At 41.7% G+C, this 27,775-nt stretch overlaps 1 protein-coding gene across 1 annotated transcript; it reads right to left on the minus strand.

The window, feature by feature from the left end:
• Positions 1–8,252: 8,252 nt before the first annotated feature.
• LOC149836578 (calmodulin-binding receptor kinase CaMRLK-like) lies at positions 8,253–12,413 on the minus strand. Its single transcript, XM_090005438.1, has 2 exons — positions 10,406–12,413; positions 8,253–9,086 (listed from the first exon to the last, which is right to left on the minus strand). The coding sequence occupies exons 1-2, from the start codon at positions 11,808–11,810 to the stop codon at positions 8,419–8,421; spliced, it is 2,073 nt and encodes a 690-aa protein (XP_089861564.1). The 5' UTR covers positions 11,811–12,413; the 3' UTR covers positions 8,253–8,418.
• Positions 12,414–27,775: the final 15,362 nt, after the last annotated feature.

Consider the following 27,775-nt stretch of genomic DNA (forward strand, 5'->3'; position numbering starts at 1 on the left):
TTGCATAAAGTACAAGAAGTGGTTGGAAAATAGAGGTAATTTGTCATTTGTTTCTCATGAATATAATTTATTACAAATTCCTGAAAATAGCTGGTGGATTGATTCTGGTGCTACTGTTCATATTTCCAACTGTCTACAGCTGTTCCTGAGCAGAAGGGAACCAACAATGCATGAGAAAAACATCTATTCGGGAAACAAGATGCGTTCACATGTGAAGGGTGTTGGAACCTGCAGGATTACTCTGGATATGGGCATAGTTTTAGATCTTCATGATGTCTTTTATATTCCATCGTATAGTAGAAACTTAATTTCAATTTCAAAGTTGGATAAATTTGGATATTGTTTTAAGTTTGAAAATTCCAAATTGTTCATATTCAGAAATTCAATTGAAATTGGTTCTGCATCTGTTTATGATGGTTTATATAGATTGAATGTGAAGATTCAAACTCAGGAGTCTTTGACTTTTGAATACGCATTGGTTGGAAATAAACGTAGCATGACAGATGATAAATCTTACATGCTTTGGCATCAAAGGTTGGGTCATATCTCTGAAAAGAGAATAAAGAGACTGGTAAATAAAGGAATCTTGCAATCTCTAGATTTTACTGACAATGACCCATGTGTTGATTGTATAAAGGCTAAGCATACAAACACATATAAAGAGGGTGCCAAACGCAGTAGTGAGATATTAGAAATAGTCCATACGGATGTATGTGGACCATTTTCCCCCTGTTACACAGGCGAAAAATATTTTGTCACCTTTATTGATGACTATTCTCGGTATATGTATCTCTACTTAATTTTCGAAAAATCTGATGTTTTTCAGATATTTAAGGAATTTAAGAAAGAAGTAGAGAAACAAACCGATAAAGTTATTAAAATAGTCAGGTCTGATAGAGGTGGCGAATATTATGGTAGGTTTACTAAGATGGGGCAAAGGGAAGGACCATTAGCGCGATTTCTTAAAGAGGAAGGCATTGTGCCTCAATATACCATGCCTGGTAGTGCCTATCAGAATGGTGTAGCTGAAAGGAGAAATCGTACGCTTAAAGAAATGGTCAGGGCTATGTTGAATTATTCAACACTTCCCATAAAGTTGTGGGGTGAAGCCTTAAGGACTGCTGTGCATATTTTGAATAAGGTTCCTACAAAATCTGTGCCTAAAACTCCTTACGAGTTGTGGACAGGTAGGAAACCATCACTGTCTTATATGCACATATGGGGATGTCCTGCAGAGGCTAAACTATATAACCCCCACATTAAAGCCTTTGATCCAAGAACAACCAGTGGATATTTCATTGGTTATCCAGAAAGATCAAAAGGGTACATGTTTTATTGCCCATCTCACTCACCACAGATTGTTGAAACGGATAAGGCTAAATTCCTAGAAGATGGTTCAGTAGGATTGAGTGCACTTCAAAGCATTGGTTTTGAGGAAATACATGATCCAGTTTCATCACCTGTTAAGGAAAACATTGAAAGATACCACATTGTTATTCCTAATGATGGTGTGGTTGATCATTCGATTGTTAATGCACAAATCCAAAGTGAACCTATTGTGTACAATGCGGAAGAGCACGAGCAGGATAATCATGTTTCATCTGAGTCTGAGGAATGACCTGTTTGGAGATCCACAAGGATTAGGAGATCTGCCATACATCCTGATTATGTGGTGTACCTTCAGGAGCCTGGTGATTTCATAGATATGGATGATGACCCGTTGAATTTTATGGAAGCTGTTGAGAGCAAACAATCTTCGCACTGGATTGAAGCCATGAAAGAAGAGTTAGACTCTATGGCTAAAAATCAAGTGTGAGATCTTGTCACGTTACCTAAAGGAGTAAAGCCCGTAGGGTGTAAATGGGTCTTTAAGACTAAGAAGGACTCCAAAGGTAACATAGAGAGACATAAAGCAAGATTGGTTGCTAAAGGATTCACCCAGATGGAGGGTATTGACTATAATGAGACATTCTCTCCTGTCTCAACTAAGGAGTCAATGAGGATTATTCTGGCCCTCGTAGCTCATTATGACTTAGAGCTACATCAGATGGATGTGAAAACAACGTTCCTCAACGGGGATCTGAATGAAGAGGTATACATGGAACAACCTCTTGGTTTCTGTGAAAATGATCGTTTGGTTTGTAAGCTTAACAAATCAATATATGGACTTAAACAGGCCTCCCGACAATGGTATATTAAATTTTCCCAAGTCATTGTGACTTTCGGGTTTACAGAAAACATTATTGATCAATGTATATACCTTAAGGAAAGTGGGAGTAAGTTCATTATATTGATGTTGTATGTGGATGACATCTTACTTGCAACCAACGATATGAAGTTACTTTTAGAAACAAAACAGTTTCTTGCATCACATTTTGATATGAAAGATATGGGTGAGGCTGCTTATGTTCTTGGCATTGAGATTCGTCGAGACCGAGCAAAAGGGTTTCTAGGCCTCTCCCAAAGATCCTATATAGAAAAGGTGTTAAAGCGATATAGGATGGAGAATTGTTCTCCTACTTCTACACCCATATCAAAAGGTGACAAGCTGAGCCTAAAGGATTGTCCACAGAACGATATTGACAAAGCACAGATGAGTGCTTATCCATATGCATCAGTTGTTGGCAGCTTGCAGTACGCGCAGACATGTTCTCGACCAGATATTTCTTTTGCAGTAGAGGTACTTGGCAGATTTCAGTCTAATCCAGGTTTACCCCATTGGAAGGCTGCCAAGAAAGTCTTGCGGTATTTGCAAAGGACAAAAGACTATATGTTAACGTATCATAAAGTTGACCACCTCGAGGTCATTGGCTACTCAGATGCGGATTTAGGAGGATGCCTTGATAGTAGAAAGTCTACTATTGGGTACGTCTTCTTACTTGCTGGGGGAGCAATCTCTTGGAGGAGTGGAAAGCAGACGACCACTGCTGCCCACACCATGGAGGCAGAATTCATTGCATTGTACGAGACTACTTCGCAGGCTATATGGTTAAAGAACTTTATATCACAGTTAAAGGTGGTCGATTCCATTGGGAAGCCACTGAAGGTCTACTGTGATAATGAAGCTGCAGTGTCCTTTTCGAACAACAACAAAAGTACTACGTCATGCAAGCATATGAAATTGAAGTATTTTGTTGTTAAAGAAAGGACAGAGAATCATTTAGTGCATATTGTCAATATTGGTACCAAAGAGATGATCGCTGATCCTCTTACTAAAGGGCTAGCACCGGGATTATATTCCGAACATGTAATGAGGATGAAATTGTTAAACTCTTTTTGACATATGCATATAAATAAAGTGATCACTTTCAGTTTTTTGATTCTCATTATGGTTGTTGTTAATCTCCTAAGGATTAGAGATTCAACTAAGGACCTTTAGAATAAAATATAAAGGCCATTCTATTCATCAAGTTATTCCCATAAGGTTTTCTGGTTAAAAGGTTTATCGTCGGAACAAGTGGGAGAATGTTGGGTTAAACCACCACGTTGGTGGTGGTTACCCACGATGTGGGTAACGCTTCCCACATGAAGTGTTCCTTCCGTTAAACCTGAAAACAGAGGGAACGGTTACTCAACCGTTCCCATTTCGCGGCTTATAAAAGGGTTTCATGAGCAACCCTTTACATGAGCGAAAATACAAAAATTTGAGGAGGGAAGAGGTCGACTCACCGTCTGCATAAGGAGGCCTGCGCTTGTGGTGGCTGCGGACAGGCTGAGTTGAAGAATCCCTTTCTCCGGCGACCTCCAACCTCCGTAAATGGCAGCATCAGGTACGCTGTCTATTTCTTGTTTTTTCTGTTCTATTTTTTTTTGCAGGGCCACTGCCATACAGTGACGCCGTCAGGTATGCCGCCTCGCCGGAAAACCCCGCCGGACTCGACAGAATCATGAAAAAAGAGATTGAGCCAATGCATGGAACAAGAACACGAATATTGGGCCGATGCATGGTACAAGAAAGCTGTTAACCAACTTTATATATATACACACGAGATGGGGGACCGAAAGAAAGTGCAACATCTATAACCATTGACGATCGAGCAACGTTCTTTATCTAATGATTGAGTTTTTCATCGACTCAGCTCTATAGATTGCATTTTTATCATTTATTCAGTAAACAACATATTTTAGATTATGAATTTTTGATATTTTGATACACTTTTTAAAGTGCTAAAAATCAGAAGCCGACAATACTCTGCATTGTAAAATTATGAACTGTCCATTTTTTCATGTAAAAAAATATGTCTAGTTGTTGTAATATCATCGTGTAAATTATGTTCTTTATTAAATATATTATAAAAATAAATATATAAGGTTTGATCGATGAACACTCAAACTCTGAAGGAGAGCTGCCTGATCATCATTGGTTATAGATGTTGCACCTTCCTTTGGTTGCACGGTCCTCCTTCCCTATATATATATATATAGTAATGTAAATGAGTTAAATGAAATATGCTAAATGAGTTTTTAGTTTTTTTTTTTAATTCTGACCATGTTTATGTGATGTACATACTTGATTTTATAAGGGTCAGCTCTTGATGCATTCAATTCCGGCATGTGGGTAGATTTTATAAAGTTCAAAAAATCAATGATCTAAATTTTTTATATTTTTTTGAAGCTTCATATATCATTTTCTCATTGAAAACACGTGATTCAGTTGGTTTTTTAGTAAATCAGCCGTGCCAAATACATCTATAGGGTCGAAATCACGAAAAAGCACTGAAAAGGCCAAAAAAACTCAGTTAATATGTTTGCATCACACACTCTTTCTCTCTCTCAAACATTAATAAGTTCAACATAAATTTATATTGGGTTAATGTTTGCTGCAATTGATTGTATTTACAATTGACTTGGCAAAAACCCAGTTTTTTTTTTTGGTTTTTATGTTACATCTAACATTATAGATCTGATCTACATGTTTTTTAATAGAAAAATGGCTGTTGGATCGCCCGAATATGACCTCTGTACTGTTTTTTGTGGCTATGCGAAAATCAATAGCTGTAAATGCACTGATTTATCTGATTAAAAAAACAATTATTGTCAAAAAATACGATGCAAGAGTCACTTTTCACTAAATCGAGACACATTTAGGAGGTTAGATTGAGTAAAAAAAAAGGCTTGCATCATGAGATTCCAACTAGATTATACACATATTGCAGCAAATATATATCCATTTATATCACTGCTACATTTAAAAACAAGTCATGCATAATTTATAAATAAAATAAATGGATATAATTTATTAGCTGTATTAGGCCGTGTTTCATAGAAAAAGACAAACTTAAAAATGGTTTTCGGTTGACGATTCCAATTGTATGCTTATCCAAAAGTTCAGTGTAAACTAACAAATGGTGTCAGGGAGGCTCACATGATCAGCAAAAAGTAAAAGGAACATTTCAAAGAACAGGAAGACAGAAAGACAGTAGGATTTGCTGCTCTCCAAGTGAATGCTTTCACACATTATCACCTTATCATTATATCCACTCCACAACTGCCCCCTTTTCTATTTTGTAACTGCCCTTCTTTTTCTTTTCTGCTTTTCCCCCACATTGTTGTTTTATAAGCAAGCATATTCATGTGGGCTGCCCCAAGGGGTTGGCGTAGTGGAGTGGGGTCTTGGCTGCTAGTCGGGCAGTTAGGGTTCGATTTTCATGGGCATCACCCTCTGCGCAAGCCAACCTATAGCATAGGCCCTGGGACAGGGGTTCTAGCCTCGGAGTTTTACGCTGTCGGCACAACGACCATAAGTTTGGCAGGTTCAACCAGTGCGACCAGGTCTTCGTATCGAGTGCAGTTTCTTCGGGTTATAAATCCAAAAAATATTCATGTGGGCTATTCAGAATTGCAGTGTCAACAAACCTGCCATGTCCAGTCTTTCAAGTCGGCCCTTCCAATGATTCTATCCAAAAGCTAGGAACTAGGATCAAAATGAGCAGATCTTGGGTAACATTTTCCTATACAGTGGTTTTCTAAATTTCCTTTTAAGTAATAATTCTATGGTTGTATAATGGAAGTGGCAAACTCCATAATCGACTTTCACATCATTTATGACCTCACCAAAACAACAATCAGAGTTATTGAATTGAAAGATAAAGAGATAACCGAAAGATGAAAGGTGAAAACCTAAATCGACTTCTTTCATGTGACAAAAAGTGACTAGCCTATCTTTTTTTTTTTTTTTTAATGACTGAAAGAAGCCAGTTTTAGGATCGTAGACCTGGTTGTACTGGCTCAGCCTGCCATACCTATGGCCATCGTCACATATGCATAAAATTCCGAGGCTCTTAGAGCCTATGTTGGACGTCGTGTTGCGCAAGAAAGTGATACCAGCAGGAATTGAACCTTGACCGCCCGTCTAATGACCTAAGCCCCACCCCACTACACCAAACCCCATGGAGCAAGTGACAAACCAATCTTGAGTGGGTATTTTAGCAGCCTAGATTGATTTATTTATGTGACAAAAAAAACCCAATGATACTTTGAATAATAACTGGTGGGGTCTGCCTGAAAAAAAAAGTATCCTAATGTGCCTCACCATCCTTGTCAAGAAGAATATGTCCTAAACCTTTCCTTTTGTTTTTATAGGCCAGTTGTGGGATTCAAACTGAAGACCCCAAGATTATAATAGTGCCACATAACCATTATGCTATCTCATTGGAATCTTGTGTCCTGAAATCTTTATCTCAGTGTATTTTTTTTTTTAAGTGGAGCAAAACCATCTGCCTTATTAGTGAGTTTGTTGACGAAACCTCAAGTCTTCTTTGCCCACAAGGAACATGCACTTGGTCACATTCACTTTTTCTAAAACAAAAATTTCTTTTTTATTCAAGAGAAAACTTGGTGACGTCCACGAGTTGTCCCCACCATACAAGTGAAGCCCCCATAGGTTAAACCTGATTTGTATTTTTTTATTAAAAAACATGATTATATAGACCCAAGGGGTTCGACGAAGTGGAATGGGGCCTAGCTCGTTGAGCAGGCAGTCTAGGTTCAAATCCCATGGGCATCACCCTCCTGCCTAAGTCAAAGATTGGTGACTCCCTGGGGTCGAGGGGTAAGCCCTCGGAGTATTGTGCTGACATGGGCAGATACTATAAGTACGGGAGACTGACTCAGCATGGTGTGCTTGGAGTGGTTTCTCTCAGTAAAAAAACATGATTTTATGACCTGAAAAAGTATCACATATTCTAAGCAGTTGATTTTTGAAGCCTTATAAAAACCTAGCTATGTGTTGCAATTGGACCATCAAAGAGCCTGTTTCCACTAAGAAAAACATATATAGATCACATAAAGTTATTTTTTATGAAAAAAAAAACACTTGTACGTAGCAAATATGCTCCCTTACGTCTAGCAGGAGCAGTTAGTGCAGTCACCTTGTGTTGGGACGTTGCAAGTTCGAACCCCAAATGGTATGGTTGTATAACTAGTAGGGGTCTGGTAGAAAAAATATGCTTATACTAAAAGCCGGCATTGAAAAAAATCTGACGCTTAGGTAAGGATTGCCTGGTCTGAGACCAAGTCTTAGAGACAAGCACACAAGATCAAACACGTTTTGACAGTTGACACCAATCAACTTATTGCCTTGATTTGGACCATGGATATTCTCTTTTTTTTTTTGAAAGAAAAGCTGGGGTGAGGCAGACCCCTAGCCAGGGCCGTACCTGTGTTTTATGGGGCCTGAGGCGGAGGGAAAAAATGAGCCCCTTATTACTAGTAGGAGTTCGGGGGCAAGGCTTCGAAATTTTTTAAGCTTCTATTAAAAATGGGCTTCCTAAAAATAGACCCCTTATTAATAGTAGGAGTTCGGGAGCAGTGCCTCGAAATTTTTTGAGCTCCTATTAAAAATGAGCTCCCTAAAAATAAACCCCCTATTAATAGTAGGAGTTCGGTGGTAGTGCCTCGGAATTTTTTGAGCCCCCTATTAATAGTAGGAGTTCGAGAGCAGCGCCTCCAATTTTTTTTGAGGTCCCTATTGAAAATGAAATCCCTATTAAAAATGGGCCCCTAAATTTTTTTTTAGCTCAGGGGCCCTGAAACCCAAGTCTCATTAGCCTCTTGACAGGTCCGGCTCTGCCCCTAGCAAAGATCTCTTCAGTCCCATGTGGGAGAGGGATTCGAACCTGGGCCTTCAGCTTGGAACAAGACCCCCTTACCACATGGGATACCACCTCGGTGGTATTTGGACCATGGATATTCAAGCACATCAAACACAAAAAACAATCTCTTATCATTGAGATAATGTGACCTAGCTAGGGTACATCATTGTAAAGAAAAAATCATACAACCAATGTCAGACAAAGATATTCAAGAATCAAGCACCTCAAATTCCATGACCCTAAAGAAAACTTTGAACATCACTGTACAGGCTAAGAGCCTAAAAGTACAGAGCCTAAAAGTACATGATGATGATGATGAAAGACTTCATGGATCATGCTCAGACTGGCATGTGCTTATGTCCTTAAGCAGCCCAACAACCTGCTGCATGGTGGGCCGCTTCTTACCGGACTCTGCCGTACATAGGTACCCGACCCGCAAGCTTTCGACCATGCCGCTTATGGACCCACCCCTTTTCAGTCTCAGGTCGATCGCCTTGACCCCATGCCTCTCCCGTACCAAGCTGCGGACCCATGCCACCATCTCCTCTGACCCAACTTTTCCAGTTACCAGCTCTAGTAGGACCACCCCAAAGCTGTACACATCAGATTCCGTGCTCGCTGGATCGGACCCGGGTGCAGAGTAGATAGGTTGGTGGTACGACCAGCCACCAACAATCTCCTTGAATCCGAAATCAGAGATCCGGGGCTCAAAGTCATCGTCTAGGAGGATGTTGGATGGGTGGAGCCGGCCATGCACAATGGGCTTGTCCCCTGCATGGTGTAGGTAAGCAAGAGCCCTAGCAATGCCCACGGCGATCCGATGCCGAGTGATCCAACCCATTTTCTCCCCGGAGGCGTGGACCCCACCAGTCTGCTGTTCCCATGTGTCCATGCTCCAGTCCTCCACATTGGTCTCACCAGTTGGGAGCTCGTGAAGCCATTGGTGCAGGTTCCCATTTGGCATGAATTCATACAACAAGAGCTTCTCCTTGCCTGCAAAAAATACCACTCTAGAGTGTCATATTGATACAGTTGCCTAATATATGCACACTCGGCCTACCGATCTGTTTGGACTCCGAGAATTGGGTGGACTTGGAATCCAATTCCATCAAAATTTCTTTTTCCCTTGTTTTTGACTGAAGAATTTTGATATAATCAAATTCCAATTTCTCCATCTGTGGGAATCCAAACGCACCCCTAGAGGTGAATCTAAAGCATACATTTTAAGAAGGAATGACCTCGATCAGATTAAGTTGGACCGATCACAATCCTAATAAGAACCAGATCCAAATTGAGCTTCTTGAGGGACAGTTTATTAATAAACTTAAAATTTGCTGGATTCCAAAAGTTGCAACTATTAATAGGAAGGCCAAAAACTTCAAAGAAATTCTGGAATTTTCACTGGTTGTGCTTGGATTTGCGGAACTAGGAAGAATTTGTAGAAAACACATTCCATTCTTCACAACAAATCCGCTGTTTGTTTTCACGCAATTATTGTGACAGTGGATGGCGTGTTGTCCCTAATTCCATTTTCTTGATGACGAAGTTTCCTGCCGAAGTAGGTAATCTCCGGGTGGAGTCACCAACACCCAAGCCCTTACGGAGCCCACCAGTGAAAGCCACCCGCACACCCGGTGAGAGACAAGCCTGGGATGAAGGGGTCAGCAGCCTCTCCCCAGGCTCACTACCGCTCGGGCGACCTGGGCAGCTGCTGTCCTGAATTCCGTTTGAATGACTCTAAACAACATCCCTCTACACGGCACTAAATTTCTCGACTGAGTTGGTAAAAGATGGAAAATGGATTCTGTGGAAAACATTTCCAACAAATAGAAGAATCCAATTTCACCAAATCCAAATCAAGAAAGCTCAGGATTTTCCACCAGTAACCAAAGATGCATAAGAGATCCGCGTATTGAATTTGGCATGAGACACTTTTCTTTTTTAGCTAAGCCAAAGGAAAAACAAACATAGTTAAATAAATACTGAACCTCAGGTCCTCTAAAGAATAGAGATCTAAGATTCATATTTCAGTTGAAATTCATGTATTTTTTTTTGAAAGGCGAGCTATGGTTAGACAGACCCTCACCAGTTATTATTCAACGTACCACTAGGTTTTGAACCTGCAACATCCCACCACAAGGAGACGTGCACTGACAGCTCCTACCAACCACGCGGTCAGTTTCAGGACTAGAGACACGTGTATCTCTAATTCTTGGATCTCAAACCCCGAGTATGAAACCCGATGTGCTCGCACAGACATTACCGATCCTCTATAATAAACACAATGACCAATATGCTCCTGCATGTCCTACCTGCAATGCAGTACCCAAGGAGGGGCAAGAGATTGGGATGCTTAATCCTCCCTAAGGCCTCCAGCTTGGCAACGGCTTCCTCCGCCCCAGTATCTTTAGCCAGCTCCAGCACCTTAATTGCCACATGAATGTCCCCCGTGAGAACCGCCCTGTAAACCGGTCCGCTCTGCGACTCGCCCAACTGAGACTCCTTGCTGAACCGAGACGTTGCCGAGATGAGATCGGCGAACGTGAGGCTCATCAACGGCTTCTCGAACATCACGACAGCAGCTGATGTCGGTTCCTTGACGTCGGCGACCCAGGTCACTGAATCGGTCTGGAAGGAGAACGGACCGGATTCGTCGATCTTGACTGGAAGTGGCGGTTTCGGTTTCGAGACGATCCATTTCATGGTGGACCTCTTCTTCCTCCTACAAAAACACCCCAAAAGAATTCCCACCACCAAAATGAAACCAGCAGACGATGCAGCACCTATTATGGCATTGGCATTCCTTTTCCTACTCGAACCGGTTTTCGACCCGGCTTTTAAGAGAACCGGATATGAAATCGGGGGACGAGGAGCCGTGAGACCCGAGTTGATGAAAGCAGAACTTCCGAATCTTCTGTGCGTCTCGGTGTCCAATATGCCAGTGAATTGGTTGAACGAGATGTTTACGAAGCTCAGCTTACGTATCGGTGGGAAGTCTCCCGGGAATGAACCACTGAGACGGTTATCCGAGACGTCCAAGTACGACAGATAAGTGAGAAAAGAGAGGGGTTTTAGGCTACCAGAGAGATTACACCCAGAGAGATCCAGGTGAGCGATACGACTCGAGTTATTCAGCCGATTCGGAAGAGACCCGATTTTGTTCCCCGACATCGAGATGAATGAGAGCCTGCCGAGATCGAAAGCGTTGACAAGTACAGAGTTGTTCGAGATTCGATTGCTCGAGACATCTAAAACCCGGAGGTTTTGGAAGGTGGAGAGCGAGACGAAGCTGGTGAACCGGTTGTTGGAGAGGTTGAGGGTCTGAAGAACCGGGATGAGTTGACTCGGGTCGGACGTACGGAAACCGATACCCCCACCGAGTTGGTTGTTGGCGAGGTTGAGATGCATCAACTTGGTGGTGGACCAGAACCCACCTGGGATGGACCCTTGGATGGAGTTGTTGGAGAGATCCAACGACTGGAGTTGAGTGAGGTTGGCGATGTACGTCCAGGAGATGGTGCCACTGAGACCATTGGATGGAAGGACTATCTCTCTCATGGGGTTTGTGCAATTGAGGGAGGTCTCCGGTTCGAACCCCGTGAGGGTTCGGAATGCCATCATTGCAATATGGTAGTCTGAAGAGTTGCAGGAAAACACACATGGAAACACTAGAAATGAGAAGAGAAGGTGAAGACTCGGATATTTTTGGGTCACCATCTTTGTATCTTCTCTTGGGTCAGTTAGAGTCTTCAAAAAAAAGTTTAGTCAGAGAGAGTAGTGGGTGTGAGAAGGGAAAAAGGCATCAAAGAAGTGGAAAAATTTATGAGTTCCCCATATTTTCTAACTTGGTGGCTGTCTGTGGAAAAATTAGAGGTTGGAGTATTAAATGAAGACAATGAAATTGAGAAATTGGTGGTTTCTCATACTTTGTTTTCTTGGTGGTTGCAGAGAAGCTTGAATATAAAATTGAGAGAAAGAGAAAGAGAAAGAGAAAGAGAGAGATTATTTCTAAGAAAGAATAAGCCTGACCTTGGAAACAAGAGAGATGGGGAGACCTAATGAATGCATATGGATGAAAGGCTTTCACTATAAAAGCGTTCGAAGAGTTCTAGTTCTGTTTGGTAGAAAAGTTGAATGAGAGAGAGATTCTAACTTCGAAGAAAGAACAAGGTTGACCGTTCAGATGGCGTTTGCAATGATCAATGGTTAAGAAAGGGACAGGAGGAAAGATGACATTGACCTCAGTGTCCCGTCCCCTAGGATACGGTAAAGGCTGAAGCCTTTCTCTCTCTCCTCACTGGAACTGTATTCTCTTTACCCCTGAAAAAGGAAAAGAAACGATATGAGTTAGGAATAAGTTAAAGCATTGATGAGGAGGAGCCCGTGATGTGTGTGCAGAATATGAAAATGACGTGGGCCGTGGATCTTGAAGATCTGACGTCCAATATCTGTCTCTGTTTGGTGTACGTTGTGAAATGTGATTTTCCACCGTTAGTAATGGCACTTTGATTTCCAAGGTTGACTGCAATAGAATTGATTAGAGAGAGAGAGAGGGATCCATGGTGAATAAATCTCTGAGGGTGGGGGGTAGGGACGTTAAAGTCACACTCTTGATTTACATAGATCTAATCTCTATAGCAAAACTAACCTTTGGAACTTGTTTAGCATGATCTACTTGCTATTTTTATGAGTTGAATCCAACATGATGTTTTGGGCCATTTTTAGGACAACCCCATCTTCATGAATTGTGGTTGATTTTTCAATATATTGAAAATTGAAACTTAAAATGTATTGAAGATAATTAAACCTATTAACAAGGTAATTAAATAAGTCATGCAAAACATATTTGCATGGTTAGATCCAATATTTAGTGGTTAAATAGATTAAGACAAGGTATCCCGTTTCATAGTAAGTTTATTATATATATATATATATATATATATATATATATATATATATATATATATATATATATAAGTGACTGTACAATGAAAGTAAGGTCCAAAATCTATAACCAACACGGACGACTCCCCTTCTCCAATGCTTGAGCATCTCATTGATCAGACTTCATATATTTGTGCTTTACACGGACTTTACAACTTATACGCATGTTTTTTGAAATGTGAAAAATCGATAGGTCACAATGCATTTAAAATTTTCAATACAAAGTATTGTGGGCCGTTGATTTTTAGCACTTTCAAAAACACATCTAAGCATTGAAAATTCATAATCCAAAACTCGCTCACTAAATGAATGATACTGATTGATGAAAAACTCCCTCATTAGAGAAGAAACAGTCGGTTGTAGATTTTGAACCTTCTTTTGGTTGGACAGTCCCTTATATATGTGTGTGTGTGTGTGTGTGTGGTGGTGGTGGTGGTGTGTGTGTGTGTGTGTGTGGCGGGGGGGGGTCTATATGGGAGTGCTCCATATCAGCTATGGTAACATGAGGACAAGATGAGACAAACTGAGCTCTACCAGCTGGGTCAGATAGGGAGAGGATGATACCTCATCTGCCTTTTCCATAATTGCAAGTCACTATGGCTAAAAAAAGGAGGATGATAAAATTATGCTCCATTCCACCCAGTACCATACAAAGAAAAGACAGAAAGAAATTGAAGAGGAAAAGTAATCTAAGCCGAGTTGAGGTCCAAGCTATGCCTCACCTACGAGCTGTGAACATGCTGACAAGCTCAAGTCGTGCTAAGCAAAAGCTTTGAAGAACAAGACAATTGGCCAGACTGCTGCCTACTTAATGAGCAAAAATAAATTTTTTTGAATAAAAGCATAAAATAATGAGATATGGCAATTTGAATGGAAGGCCCTCCCCTTCCCAAGATACATAGATTTTTCTCAAATAAGTAGATAACAAGTTGCTAGTTAACTTCCAACCTAATTGACGCTGTTGTGCTTATTATTCAAAAGATGATAATAGTAAATAGCACATATTTTATTAACAACCACATAATTAATGTTTTAGTTGTCTTAAAATTTTTGGGAAGACTCAACCTAATAACTATTTGTAATTAATGAACAAAGGTCTGTGTGCGAGAGGACACCGATACACTCAGATCTTTGTCCATGATATTAAAATCGATTGTGGTGGTTGTGGTTATACGATTTTAGTTTCTAATTGATATATTAGCGTTCCTATCTTGTCTTCTTCTTCCCCTTCATTTCATTTTTTAAGATTTTAAGTCCTTTTAAGTTTCTTAGAAGACAAAGCATGGCATCTTTAGGAGGGTATAGAAGCTCTCTCTCTCTCTCTCTGCACACACACAGCTTTCATTAATCCCTAAATGTGAAACAGTATTAATAACAATTCCTTTCAAGCTTTCATCTTTCTTAGGAAAAGTCATCAAAGCAAGGGAACATTAAAAGCTAAAGCAAATCTTCGTCACTCAAAACACTCTTTAACCAACTTTACAACATAAGCATTAAATGATGAACAGGAAAAGCTTATCACTTCTTTTCCTTGTTTGCTGTTTTTCTTTATATGAGCCAAATTATCCCTGGTTGTACTATCACATCTGCAAACACCAGGTTTTAGCGCTACCGTGACCTGGTTATTTACCAGTTGCCTCTGAAACCCAAGGCAACATCCAGAGAGCATTGAAACAAATTAAACAAGTCCAGGAATAAGCAGACTGGTTTTGCATCAATCAATAAAAAGAAGCAAGAGAAACAAAAGCCATGGAATTGGCCAGAAGAGAATCAAAGGTAAGAAAATAAATTTCCATATTTCAGAGAGAGAGAGAGAGAGAGAGAGAGAGAGAGAGAGAGAGAGAGAGAGAGAGAGAGAGAGCGATCTTGCCTTTGGCTATAACAAGAAGAGATTGGACTTGGGTAGCCATGGATTTGCATAAGGGACCTCCTCCCATATCCTTTATTGTCTCAACCTGTATTTCCTTTACCAATAGAAGAGATCCATCAAAGAAGGCTCCCCAGGAAAATGGGTCAGAATCCGTCATTCAGTAGCCCCATCTTCCCTTTATATGCAACTCATGCTGGACCTAACGGCGTTAGATTTAACGGTAGTAGGTCAGCTAATACCCTAATTTAATTCATATCCAAGATGCCAATTGCCAAGCACTGGCCTCGTCAACGGCTTTCTGACTCCTATGTTTAATAACATCCATTTTACCACAGTGTCTACTGCTTTGTTGAGAATTCTTTCCAATTATTGAACGTACATATCCCTTGATGTGGCCCACGAGTTCTTTGCCTGCCTTGTTAGGGCTGACCATGGGAGGATCAGGTGCAATGTGATTGCACAGTTTCAGTGTGCTGCTGCACCTGATCACCCTCCATCTTTGGGATACAGCCTGTCAGCAGTGGCACAACAGCATATTGTGCGTGATCAGGTGCAACTGCACATCAAAAGTGTGCAATCACATTACACCTGATCTACCCTCCAGGATGCCCTTGGAGACGTTCCTTACTGCAATATCAAAGCTAAGCTGGGTGTAATTTCTGCTTGGCAAGTAGGGACGTAAACAGTTCGGATTCGTGTAAAATGTAGCCAATACCAGATTCGACTTATCAGAAGTGGGGTTAATGGGATTTAAATTCAGATGGTGAAAAACTTATAACCTATTGATTTTTTTTTTCATGTAATTGGATTCAGATATCCTTCAAATCAAGATATTTGTCAGATTCGGTAGCAAAAAATTAAAATCATATCCTCATCCGATTGTAACTGGATATGGTTTTGGGTTATCAAATCCAACAAAATGGAGTTGGATTTGGTCGGATATCTGGTAAAATCTGATCCATTGACATCCCTATCAGCAAGGAGGATCTCATGAGTTTTACCAACAGGAGGCCTGACAGTGTGAGGTCAGTGATGTGGTGTTTAAAAAAAACTTTATGTTGTGATTCTAAGGACAATATGAGTAGGGATGTGAATGGTTTCAGATTCAAATTGAGTGTGGCTAATACCATATTCAATTAATCGAATGTTGGCTAAACTGATTCGAATTTAGATGTAAACAAATTCGGATATCCATCAAATTCAGATATTTGTCAGATTTGTTCACAAAAACTCAAAACCATATCTGCATCCGATTATAATCGGATATGGTTTTGGTTTACCAAATTCAATTAAATGAATATAAGATAAAATCCTATTCATTGACATCACTAAATATGAGGCATGTAGTCCAGATATAATGCATTGCATATAGGGCTTAAAAGATTCTGGATTTGGGTCGGAGTAAGATGTATCATAACCTGCATTAATCATACATAATTGCAAAATATGTATCCAATTTTGATAGTGGGGAACCAGGATATGCTATCTGGTTTTGGTAGAGAATGCACTAATTATAGGGACTATTTGGATGGGTAGCATGATCTGGTAGGGCTTAACTAGGCACGGGACCTTGGTTGAGTGGGGTGCATCCTGACCCAACCAGTGGAAAACCCTATTTCGAAGCCTGGACTTGTACGAAGCATGCAGTCATGAGCTGGGCCCGAACCTTCAAGCACTTAATTAGGCCAGGGTTGTTTCATAAAAGGCTGAGGATGACAACCATTGCTTACAAAGATGAAAATACCAATATTTTAAAAGAAATAAAAATTCCTACTGGTTAGCTTGTGTTTACAATGTGGTGCAAAAAGACTAAAACACACTCAGAGTTTCAAAGTGTCACATGAATAGGGGTGTCAATGGTCGGGTTTGGTTCGGGTTCAGGTGGAACCAGACTTGGACCAAATTTTTGGGTATGGTATCGGGTCCAATGTGGGTATACTATAAGAGAAACCATACCCAGATCCGATAAGAACTACATGAATCAGACCAAGTAAAATAATATTTTTTATCATGTTTATATTGAAAAATTGAGGGACTTAATCAGAACTCGGGTCAGGTTGGGGTCTGGTATAAAATTTCACAAACTATACCTGGGTCCATGTATTAATCAGACCTTCGGGTCCGGTCCTGGGTCTAAATCGGGTCTTATTTGTTACCATACATGGACCCTATATGGTTTGGTCCGGGTAAACCTGAATACGGATGTGGGTTTGCATGTTCATGGTCAGGTCCATAAATATGAATAGTTTCGTTTGAGATTCACATTGGGTTGTGGGATGCAATAGTTGTACATTCATTATCTGATCAATGTTACTTGTGCTTTGAGGTTCGAAATTCAAACCTACCCTTATGTAAACAAAACCAACATTTTTGTTGAAAGAAAGTTGGGGTTAATTTAATCACCAAATTAATTCATTCCTTATGCTATACAAATTCAGTTAATTGAGATTAAGGGGACAACTTTGATCCTAGATAAAATCATGGTTCAGTGAATTAATTACTTTATAAATGCCTTATATGCCAATCTAAACAAGATAGTTACTTGGGGAAAGATCATTTTGGCCACTTTGCTAATATGATAATGGTAATCATTTTGGCCACATTCCGTATCCACCAATTGTTTTGAAGTATCAAGCATAGAATACTTGAAATATTTGATAATGGTAACCAAGATCATTCTACTATAGAAAGATCTTTCTAATTAATGTGCATTATAATGTTCTATTTCTTTTTGATAAAGGAAAACCCTAACTGAGAATTAGGTCACTTAATAGGCCAGACTCCTGCAGAGTAAAACTCCAGGTTGAGGACGCGACCACCTAGCCTTATGTGCCCAACTGTGATAAAGCAACCACAGTCCCAAGTGCTATCGGGATTCGATCTTGGGCCTTCAGCTTTGACACAGGACCCTGCTGACCCCATGGGTAAACACCACGGTGGTATTATTGTGTTCTATGTCAGCATATAATTAATCATCTTAATTAATTATGTTCCCCATAATGTTAAAAGAGTGTCGCAACTCCAGGACAGTGGTTGCTCAATAACGGGGTCAGGGTTGAAGGATGAATGTCAATATATTCATATAAATGGAAAAAGAATGCATGGGAACTTCACCTAAAAGCAAAAGTGGACATCAACAGTTCCTCTTGTTTCTGCTTTTCTCAAAGGTATCCACTTTATGCATACAGGAGCAAGGTTTGACGTGTCCCTTTTTGTTTGTTTTAAAGGCAGAAGAATATTGTGGGGGAGACTAAGCACCCTAATGTTTCACATAATAGAATTACCTTAATTTATACAGCTGTATTTCCAGATAAAAGTTCAATCGACTTTCATATGTTTTTTTTTATTCATAACCCGAACAAACCACACCCGGCACGAAGACCTGGTCGTGCTGGCTCAGCCTGCTATACCTACGATCATCGTGCCAACAGCGTAAAATTCCGAAGTTAGGAACCATGCCCATAGGGCCTATGCCATGCATTGGCTTGTGCAGAAGGGTGACACCCATAGGAATCGAACCTTGACTGCTCATCTAGCAGCCAAGGCTCCCACCCCACTACGCCAACCCCCTTGGGGCGGAAGCAGATCAGGTCATGCTGAACATGAGCATTTTTGCTCATGGGGCCTCGTGGACGTATGTTTGCATTTTGGATGAATGCCACATGGTTTAGTTGACTTTTGAGCTTTTTAAAATGCAAATCGGATGGCCACGATGTCGGCATGAGCAAAAATGCTCTTGTTCAGCATGACCTGATCTGCTTCCCCTTGGGGCTTCGTATGGTTACTTTGTTCACTCAAATCTAATTCTAATGCCAGCTGGGGAACTCTTGCTTGTACTCATGAGAGAGAGAGACGAAACCACAAAAGGGTCAACAAAGTTGAACCCAAAGAGAACAAAAGCAGAACAACAGAAGCAAAACAAACAAAAAACAAGCGGCTCACGCAGGAGCCGAAAAACCAATAATGTTCGGAGAGAGCAGAGCAACAACAGAAGAAAACATAAGATCGAGAAAATGAATATGCAGAATCACGTAAACGTCCACTAGATTTTTTTTGCACAAGAAGATTAATGTGAACCGGAGATTCTCGAAAAATAACATCGTTGTGTGCCATCCAAACGAACCACCAAGTGGTAAACAACCATGACCTTCAGATTAACCGCCACCGCTTACTGCGCTGAAGACAGACCAAACCCAAGATGAGGTCAAGCGCAAAGGACTCCTCCATAACTAGAACCTCTGGGTGCCTCCAAGTCCTACAAAATATCTCCACAAAGATAGGGCAAGACCAAAAGAGGTGGAACAAAGATTCTTTAGCAGCATGGAAAAACACACAACAACTCGGAAGCTGGATGCCCCACCTCTTTAAGGTAGAGTGAGTTTATACCTTATCGAGCAAGATTAACCAAGCCAAGACCCCAGAACAAGGAGAAGGCCCCTTCACCCATAGCCCAGATTCGGACAACCAAGCTTCTCCGGGGGAAGCAACGATCTATAAACTTTGCTAGTCAGGAACTTCCCGGTAGGAGCTATAGCCCAATGCACCCAGTTACCAATATCAGCGAGATCATCAAAATAGTTGTTGAAGATAGCTAAAGCCGACAACCATGACTTACGCAGATGAAAAAATGCTCCAGGCCACGAATGGAGGAAAACCGAAAGAAGAGAAGGAGGCCCATACTTAGAGAGAAGAAAACTAGCGCAAGGATTATCCGGTTGATGAGCAAGCCAGCATTGCTTAGAAACTAGGGCAATACTCCTGAGTCTAGGTGCAGGAACACCTAAACCAGCCATAGAACGCGGCAAAACCACCGAACGCCAGCCAACCAGGTGGTGCTTACCCTTGAGATGACACCCAGACCAAAGGAAGCATGCCAGCAGACGCATCAGCTACTTCTCCACACTCACAGACATCAGATACATGGACATGAAGAATTCTGAAATAGTCGAGAGAACATGCTTCACTAAAGTTAGGCGACCAACGTACAAGAGATAAAAAGCTTGCCACAAAAATAATTTGCGCTTAACTTTAAGAAGCATCGGAGCCCAGGCCACAGAGGAAAGACACTTAACTTGTAACGACAAACCCAAGTACAACATAGGCAGTCAGATGTAACACAATTAAAAATCTTCAGCCCAACAACTAACATAGAGGGCTGAACGTGAAACATAGAAAGAAAACACTTTTGCTCATCGAGAGAAAGATCGAAAAGAGAGAGAAAAAGAAGAAGAATAAGCTTGAATTGAAGCATCTGCTGAACACTAGCGCGACAAAAAATGATCATATCATCAGCATAAATAAGAACATGAAAATGGAAGTCCTGAACCGGTAAGGGATCAATGAAACTGCAGGCAGCGGCCCGCTTAAGAAGCACAACAAGACCCTCGGCAACCACATTGAACAATAAAGGCGAAAGAGGGTAACCTTGACGTAGACCCTGCTGCAGCTTGAACCATTCCCCAAAAGTACCGTTGATATTCAGCATAGCTTGGGCATTTAAGACTAGTTCCCTAACCCAGCCAAAGAACCGACGACCAAACCTGAAGTTCGATAACATTTAAAATAAGAAGGGCCATTGCACTGAATCAATTGCATTATGAAAATCTAATTTAAGAATGAAAGAAGGCTGACCGCAAAGATGCAAAGAGTGCACAACCTCGGTTCCTATGAAAAAAGAATGATGAACCCCTCTTATTATAGATGAAGGCGAACTGAGAGTCCGAGAAGATCTGTTGAGCCACCGATTTCAGCCCATGTGCCAAAACCTTGGCAATCATACGATAAAGAGCACTCGTCACTGAGATCGGGCGAAACTGAGAGATATTCGAAGCATCAACATATTTAGGAATAAGCAAAATAATGGCTAAATGAAAAGGGTATGACAACCTGAAATTGCAATAAAACTCATCGAAGAGGCTAACCACGTCCGGTTTGACAGAATCCAAAAAAATCCTGAAAAAGTCAACATGAAACCCATCAAAGCTAGGCGCTTTCCAACCAGACAGATCCTTGATAGCACGAAGGATCTCAACATCCGAGAATCTTCTTTGTAAAGCACATGCTTGGTCATAAGAGATCGCTTGTAGCATGACAGACCCAATTTTCTCCTTCACAACCACCGAAAAGGCATAAATAGACTTGAAATAACGTGTAACAGTTGGGTTGACAAGCTGCTCAGAGAAAGAGACACCCCCAATGGAGATGGAAGAGATGACCTTCCTTTGATGATAATGGGACACATAGGAGTGAAAAAATTTAGTGTTGCCATCACCGACTTTGAGCCAATTCACCCTAGATCGCTGCTTCCAATAGATTTCATCTCTGACTCTCCAGTTATTCAAAAGCATAGATAGCTCAATGGACTTAGCTTAGAAACTCAAAAGTTGAGGTTCAAAAAAAGCATCAGAGGAAGACATAGACTGGTATAATTCAAAAAGCTCACGCTCCTAGGCATCCAAATATTGAAATTTCACAACGTTGCAATTATGGATTCAGACACTGATATCCTTAGCAAGATGCAAAAGCGTGTTGGTAAGCCAAAAAGCAGCCCAATGCTTGACATAATGTTTAGACCAAGAGACAGAAATAACTGAATTAAAATCTGGCTCTTGAAGCCACCGTTGCTAAAAAACAAAGCACCTGGTGAAGGAGAAGCCATCCCTCTAAAGAGTGATGAACTGACCATGGTCAGAGATAGAGGGCACAAGCAAGACACATTTAACGTCAGAGATGAGGTCCAACAAAGAAGGGGTGACAAATACCCTGTCAAGAACCCAACAACATGGGCATGATCGCCTATTTGACCAAGAGAAGCGCTCGTCGATAAGAGGAAGATGATAAAGTAAATGCGGTGAATAAAGTCTTGGAAGCCTCAAATGGAAGGATTAGGAAGGTTGATAAAATTGAAATCGCCCATAATAAGGTGGCACTGATCATTAGAAGTAACCACCATATCAAGGTCTCCTCAAAACGTTGGCCTCCTTGCAGCGAGGTTGGGTCCATAAACTATGAACACTACTGCTCTTCGACCAACTGACTGTAAGCTGAAGGCAACAAACAAAGAGTAGAGACCCATGTCCAGCTGCGATAAATTTAAAGACTTCTTACCGAGGCGGAGAATACCACCGGCGTGGTTGACCACAGGCTTAAAGAAAAAATCTGCACCCCATCAAATGCAAGAAGCGATCGCAAGCGGGATGTCCTCCATTTTAGTTTCACAAATGACAAACAAGTTAAGATTAGCCTGTCTAATCCAACTCATTAAAAACAAGCGCTTGGGGGCAGAATTGAGGCCCCTAATATTCTAACAAATGAGCTTCATGGCATAAAATCTGAAAAGATCCGTGGCTGCCGCGACCTGGGCGATCTACGAGGAGACCAACCAAGAGAAACCGATGCAAGAAAGACAACTCTCCTTTGTCTGCGGTTACCAGTGGAGAAACGTCGAACATTCCCAATAGGAGAGTCATTCTGTGAAGAACCAGACGAACCAAGAGGGGGGGGGGATGATATCCTCTGAAACAGAGTGTAGACCAGAAATAGTCAAATCCATGATAGCCAATAGAGCTAGCAGTTGAGATGCGAAGAGAGATATCCAACATCCAAGCAACGTCGATGATCTCAATACCCAGAAGGAGTTGAGAGGAAGGCAAGTGGGTTGACATACCGTTGTTGAGGGCAATGATAGGCGAAGAAACCAGACGTGGATAAGATGAGATAACCTCTAGGGCACGAGGAAAAAAGGGGCGAGGATGAGGAACCGAGAAGCCAATCACCATGCAACTGTAGGCCTGGTTGGAGACAACATGTATTGCCGTAATATGGATAACAGGGTAAGCAGAGATTTGGAATGAAAAGAGAATGAAGAAAGATATTGAACTAAGGCCACCATGAGCAAGACTGTTCACCCGCGTCACTGAGCAATAACTGAAATGAAAGAAGGTTGAAGAAAACACCGAGTCCCAAGGAAGTGAAGAAATGACCAACTAAACTAAAGGATGGAAATGAGAGCAGGTCGTGGCATGGGACTGCGAGGCTAAACTTGGTGGCACGAGCTGCGAAGGAGAAGTCAGAAGGACGTCAAACCCACCCCAAGCAAGCAAACCTGAAGGCGACACGAACAAGACTTGGGAAGGTGCGCAAGAATAGGCAGGTTGAGGTCCCTGTCCAGGAGGAGAAAAAAATGTCAGGTCCCAAGAAGAGAAATCATTAAAAGGGATAGACTGCATGGTGCCTTCCCCATGCGGAATGACCGACGTCCTGGAGGAGCCACCAAAGAGACTTGGGAAAGAGCGCCAGAAAAACCAGACCTATGCAAAACAGTCAACGGCTTGGATACATGTTCCTCGAGGAGCCAGGCCAGAATGAGAATATCCTTCACCGGTGAAGAGGCAGGGAAAGCCAAAGACAAGGACTGAGAAACCTTAGCAATGAACGATGACCAGACTGAGACCCAGATAGAGCCAATCTTGACCGCAAGGAAGAAATCTGTCGGCTGCTGAAGATCACCAATTTGCACCCACGACAAGAAGGATAAATGTCTGATTGGCTGAGGATTAGTCCGACAAGCATGATAATGCCCCAACCCAACAGGGACTTGGGATGGAAGAGACGACCCCACCGAGAACGAAGGAGAGAAGGCAGAACGCTTGCGCATCCAAACCCGGCGACACTGAGAGAAAAAGGAGGAATCACACTTGTGGCAGTGATGACACTTATGAAAATTCAGAGAGAAACAAGCAGCACACCACCAATTCCCTGACCTGACATGGCTTAACTGAGATCTAGAGCAAAGGACATGGAAGAAACGCTACCAGGAAGAGGGAACCTGCTGCCATGACTTATTTGCCGCCCGATTCGATGGCACACGAAAGAAGAATGACGAAACCCGCGTTGCCTGAGTAGAGCACACGATGAGAGGCTCCAGCCTTACCCCACACAGGAAATGCTGAACGTCCGAGATGAGAAGCGAGCCCACGACAAGGCAGGAGAATAGGGACGATGAAAGCAAAGAGAAAAACCTATATTTGAGTCTGAAAGGGAGGACAACATCAATACCCCATCGACGAAGAGCAAAGGCAGCCCCCCAATCATTGATCACAATCTTGATGAAATTAAGAGCTCGCTGGTTTGAGTCCAATGAGCGATATTGAGCTAGGCCCCAGAAACGGCCAACCGGGGGCGCATACCGACAGAAGAACCAGGGAAGAGGGAAACAGGAGATGCCGACCGATGGCAAGCCGGGGATGACAGATGGAAAGCCGTTTGCTGCGGGCGTTCCTTCTTCAATCTATCATAACTGCTGGTTTCTTCGACCACATGCCGTCGGCCAACCACCACTAGACAATGGCTGCTCGACTTTGAACACCGGCCACCCTCCTTCCTTGGCTAAGGTAGGGAGCCAGGCTCTAAAGGAGTAAGAGAGATAGAGATAGAGATAGAGATAAAGATAGAGATAGAGATAGAGATAGAGATAGAGATAGAGATAGAGATACAGATAGAGAGAGATCTGACCTCCTTTGTACATAGTTCTTCTGATTTCGAAGCGCAGATTCCTTGCGGAAGAAGATGGAGAGCAGAGGAGGGAAAAAACCCATGCTCGACGAAACCACCGAAGGCAATAGGCGGCGGTGGTTGGGCTTAGTATGGCAGCGACGGTATTCCCTTCGGCATTGGAGAAAGGAGATGGAATCGAAAACCAGGTCGCAAGGGGGGAGGGGGGGGGGGAGCGAGGTGGAGCCTGAGGCAAAGGGGGTTTACAAGAGGTTCCAACGAGTCGAAAGAGGAGAGAGGTGACAAAATCGGAAACCAGGCTGCAAGGGGGATTGCAGGGGTCCGCCGTCGCAGGTGGTCCGGCGAACCAAGGAAGAAGGGGGGGGGGGGGGGGGGGGCGAGGGAGATCGCAAGGGGAGAGCGAGGTGGAGCCTGAGGCAAAAAGGGTTTAGAGGAGGTTCCGACGAATTGAGGGAGCAGAGAGACGGGGGACGCAGGGGAGGGGAGAGCGAGGTGGAGCCTGAGGCAAAGGGGGTTTACAGAAGGTTCCGACGAATCGAGGGAGTAGAGAGGCGGGGGATGCAGGGGAGGGGTTGGCCAGGGTCGGGTGCCTGGTGAGGGGGTCCGGAGGGGGAACGGGGTTAGGCGATAGTCGTCGGAGAAGGAACGGGGTCAGGCAATGGTCGCCGAAGAGAGAGAGAGAGAGAGAGAGAGAGAGAGAGAGAGAGAGAGAGAGAGAGAGAGAGAGAGAGAGAGACTTGGTTTTTACTTAAGGGTATGTATACCCGAAAGGATCTTGCTCGACAATTTTTTTGTCAAGAAAAAATCCGTTCCACCAAACAAATGGACATGAGTGTCCGGGACTATTTTAGCTCTTTAACTCCCCTTTGGGATGAACTTGCTCTTCTTGAGCCTAAGTGGGTGGCTCCGGAAGATATTGAATTAAGGAGGGAACAAATTGAAAAATAACATTTTTTTCAATTTCTTCATGGTCTTCGCCCGGAGTTTGAACAAGTAAGGGCATCTCTTCTTCATAGAAGCAAAGCCTTACCTATTGAAGATGCTCTCACCGAGATATGTCAAGAAGAAACTCGACTTGGCTTAAGCATCAAGAGTGATGAAGTTTTGGCCGTTACTAGGCCCGGATCAAATGTTAAAGCGTATAGACCTCCCCATTTTAACAAAAATAATAATGGGCCTAGAAGGGGAATAATATGCCATTATTGTAATGAACCGGGTCACATTAGACCGGCTTGTCCAAAACTCAAAGGAAAGGTTGCCGCGGTTGGGGAAACTTCTCCGAAGAAGGAAGAAAGTACCAAAGAAGGAGATATCAAAGAAACTCTAAATCATATCTCCGAAGTTCTCCAACATCTTCTCAAGACTTCTCCTTCAACATCCGGGGCCGCCATTGCCTACTCTTCATCTCCTCCAGGTATGTGGATACTAGACTCCGGTGCTTCTTTTCATATGACATCTCATAAAAATTCTCTTTCAAATATTTTTTCCGAACCTATATCTTCTTGTGTGTCAACGGCCGATGGTACATCACTAAAAATTGAAAGTATTGGATCACTTGATTTTAAAAACTTTTTTGTTCCCAAAGTAAGAATCGTTCCTAAAATAAATTTAAATCTTTTTCCCGTATCTCAAATCACCGATCATGGATGCCAAGTCTCTTTCTCACCTAAGAATTGCACCGTGCAGGATCTCCAGTCAGGGAAGCTGATTGGGCAAGGCCATAGAAGGGGTGACCTCTACTTTATGGATTTTTTGACTCTTCCATCTAAGCCATCGTGCAATCTTGTAAAAGACAAAAGTATTGGAATATGGCATGAGAGACTTGACCATCCAAATTTTGTAAAAATGTCTCTTTTTCCATTTTTGAACAATACTTGTAAAGACAATCACATGACTTGTAAATATTGCATTTTTGGGAAATCTAAAGCTATTCCATTTCCACAAAGAAGTTACTTTGCCACTCGGCCATTTGAACTTATTCATTCCGATGTGTGGGGACCTTCCCCTATTTTGTCTAAAGGAGGTTTTTCGTATTATGTAGTATTTATTGATGATTTTACTCGATTCACGTGGATTTACTTCCTAAGTCGCAAATCCGAAGTTTTCTCTTTCTTTAAAGAATTTCATGCAATGGTCAAAAACCAATTTTTGGGAAATCTATCTATTCTTAGATCCGATTCGGGAGGCGAATATATGTCCAATGATTTTCAAAACTATTTGAAAGAAAATGGAATTTTCCACCAACGTTCTTGCCCCAACACTCCGCAACAAAACGGACTTGCGAAAAGAAAACATAGGCACATAATAGAGACTACAAGAACGTTATTAATCTCAAGAAACATTCCAAAATCCTTTTGGGCCGAAGCGGTTCTAACCTCTACATATCTCATCAATAGAACTCCTTCGTCCTCTTTGAAAAATCTTTCTCCATTTGAAAAACTTTACAATATGTCTCCCGATTATAAAAGACTAAGAATTTTTGGATGTAAATGTTTTGTTTTAACTCACAAGAATGATAAACTTTCCCCTAGGGCTATTGAATGTATTTTTTTAGGATATGGCGAAAAACAAAAAGGGTATCAATATTTTGACATACTTAAAAACAAGCTTTATATCTCTAAAGATGTCACATTCCTTGAAGTGGAAAGTGGTTTTTCGCACAAACCGAATGAAAATATTGATTATTCATTCTTATTTGACTTATTGCCTAAAGAAAACATCATAGATGATCATATTGATCCTAATGAATCCCTTAGTGAAGATCTTGTTGAACATCCAAGCGATGATCAAAACTTAGAAGAAAATGTTTCAAGACAAATTCAAGTCTACTCTAGAAGGAATGAAAGAAATCCTCCTTGTGCCCTTGAAATTTTTTCCCAAAATGAGTCCATCGAAGAGACTTCTCAAAGAAGATCAAATCGGATTTCCAAAATACCAAATAGATTTGTTTCTTATAATTCTTTTTCGCATAACTTTCGAGCATGCCTACTTGCTCTTCACTCTTTTCACGAACCATCTCATTACAATGATGCTAAGCAATATGCTCATTGGAATGAAGCTATGCAACTTGAACTTAATGCTCTTAAAAAAGCACAAACTTGGAAAATCATTGATCCTCCCAATGACAAGAAACCCATTGGATGTAGATGGTTTTTTAAAGTAAAAACCAAGAGTGATGGTTCATTGAAAAGATATAAGGCTAGATTGGTAGCCAAGGGATATGCCCAAGAGTATGGGGTAGATTATGATGAAACCTTTGCCCCCGTTGCTCGAATGACTAGTGTTCGAGCCCTTGTTGCTATAGCCGCAGTTAAAAAATGGCCAATCTTTCAACTTGATGTCAAAAATGCCTTTT

The sequence above is a fragment of the Nuphar pumila genome, chromosome 5 (genome assembly GCF_984573655.1).
Source record: "Nuphar pumila chromosome 5, dmNupPumi1.hap1.1, whole genome shotgun sequence".
NCBI classification, from domain to species: Eukaryota; Viridiplantae; Streptophyta; class Magnoliopsida; order Nymphaeales; family Nymphaeaceae; genus Nuphar; species Nuphar pumila.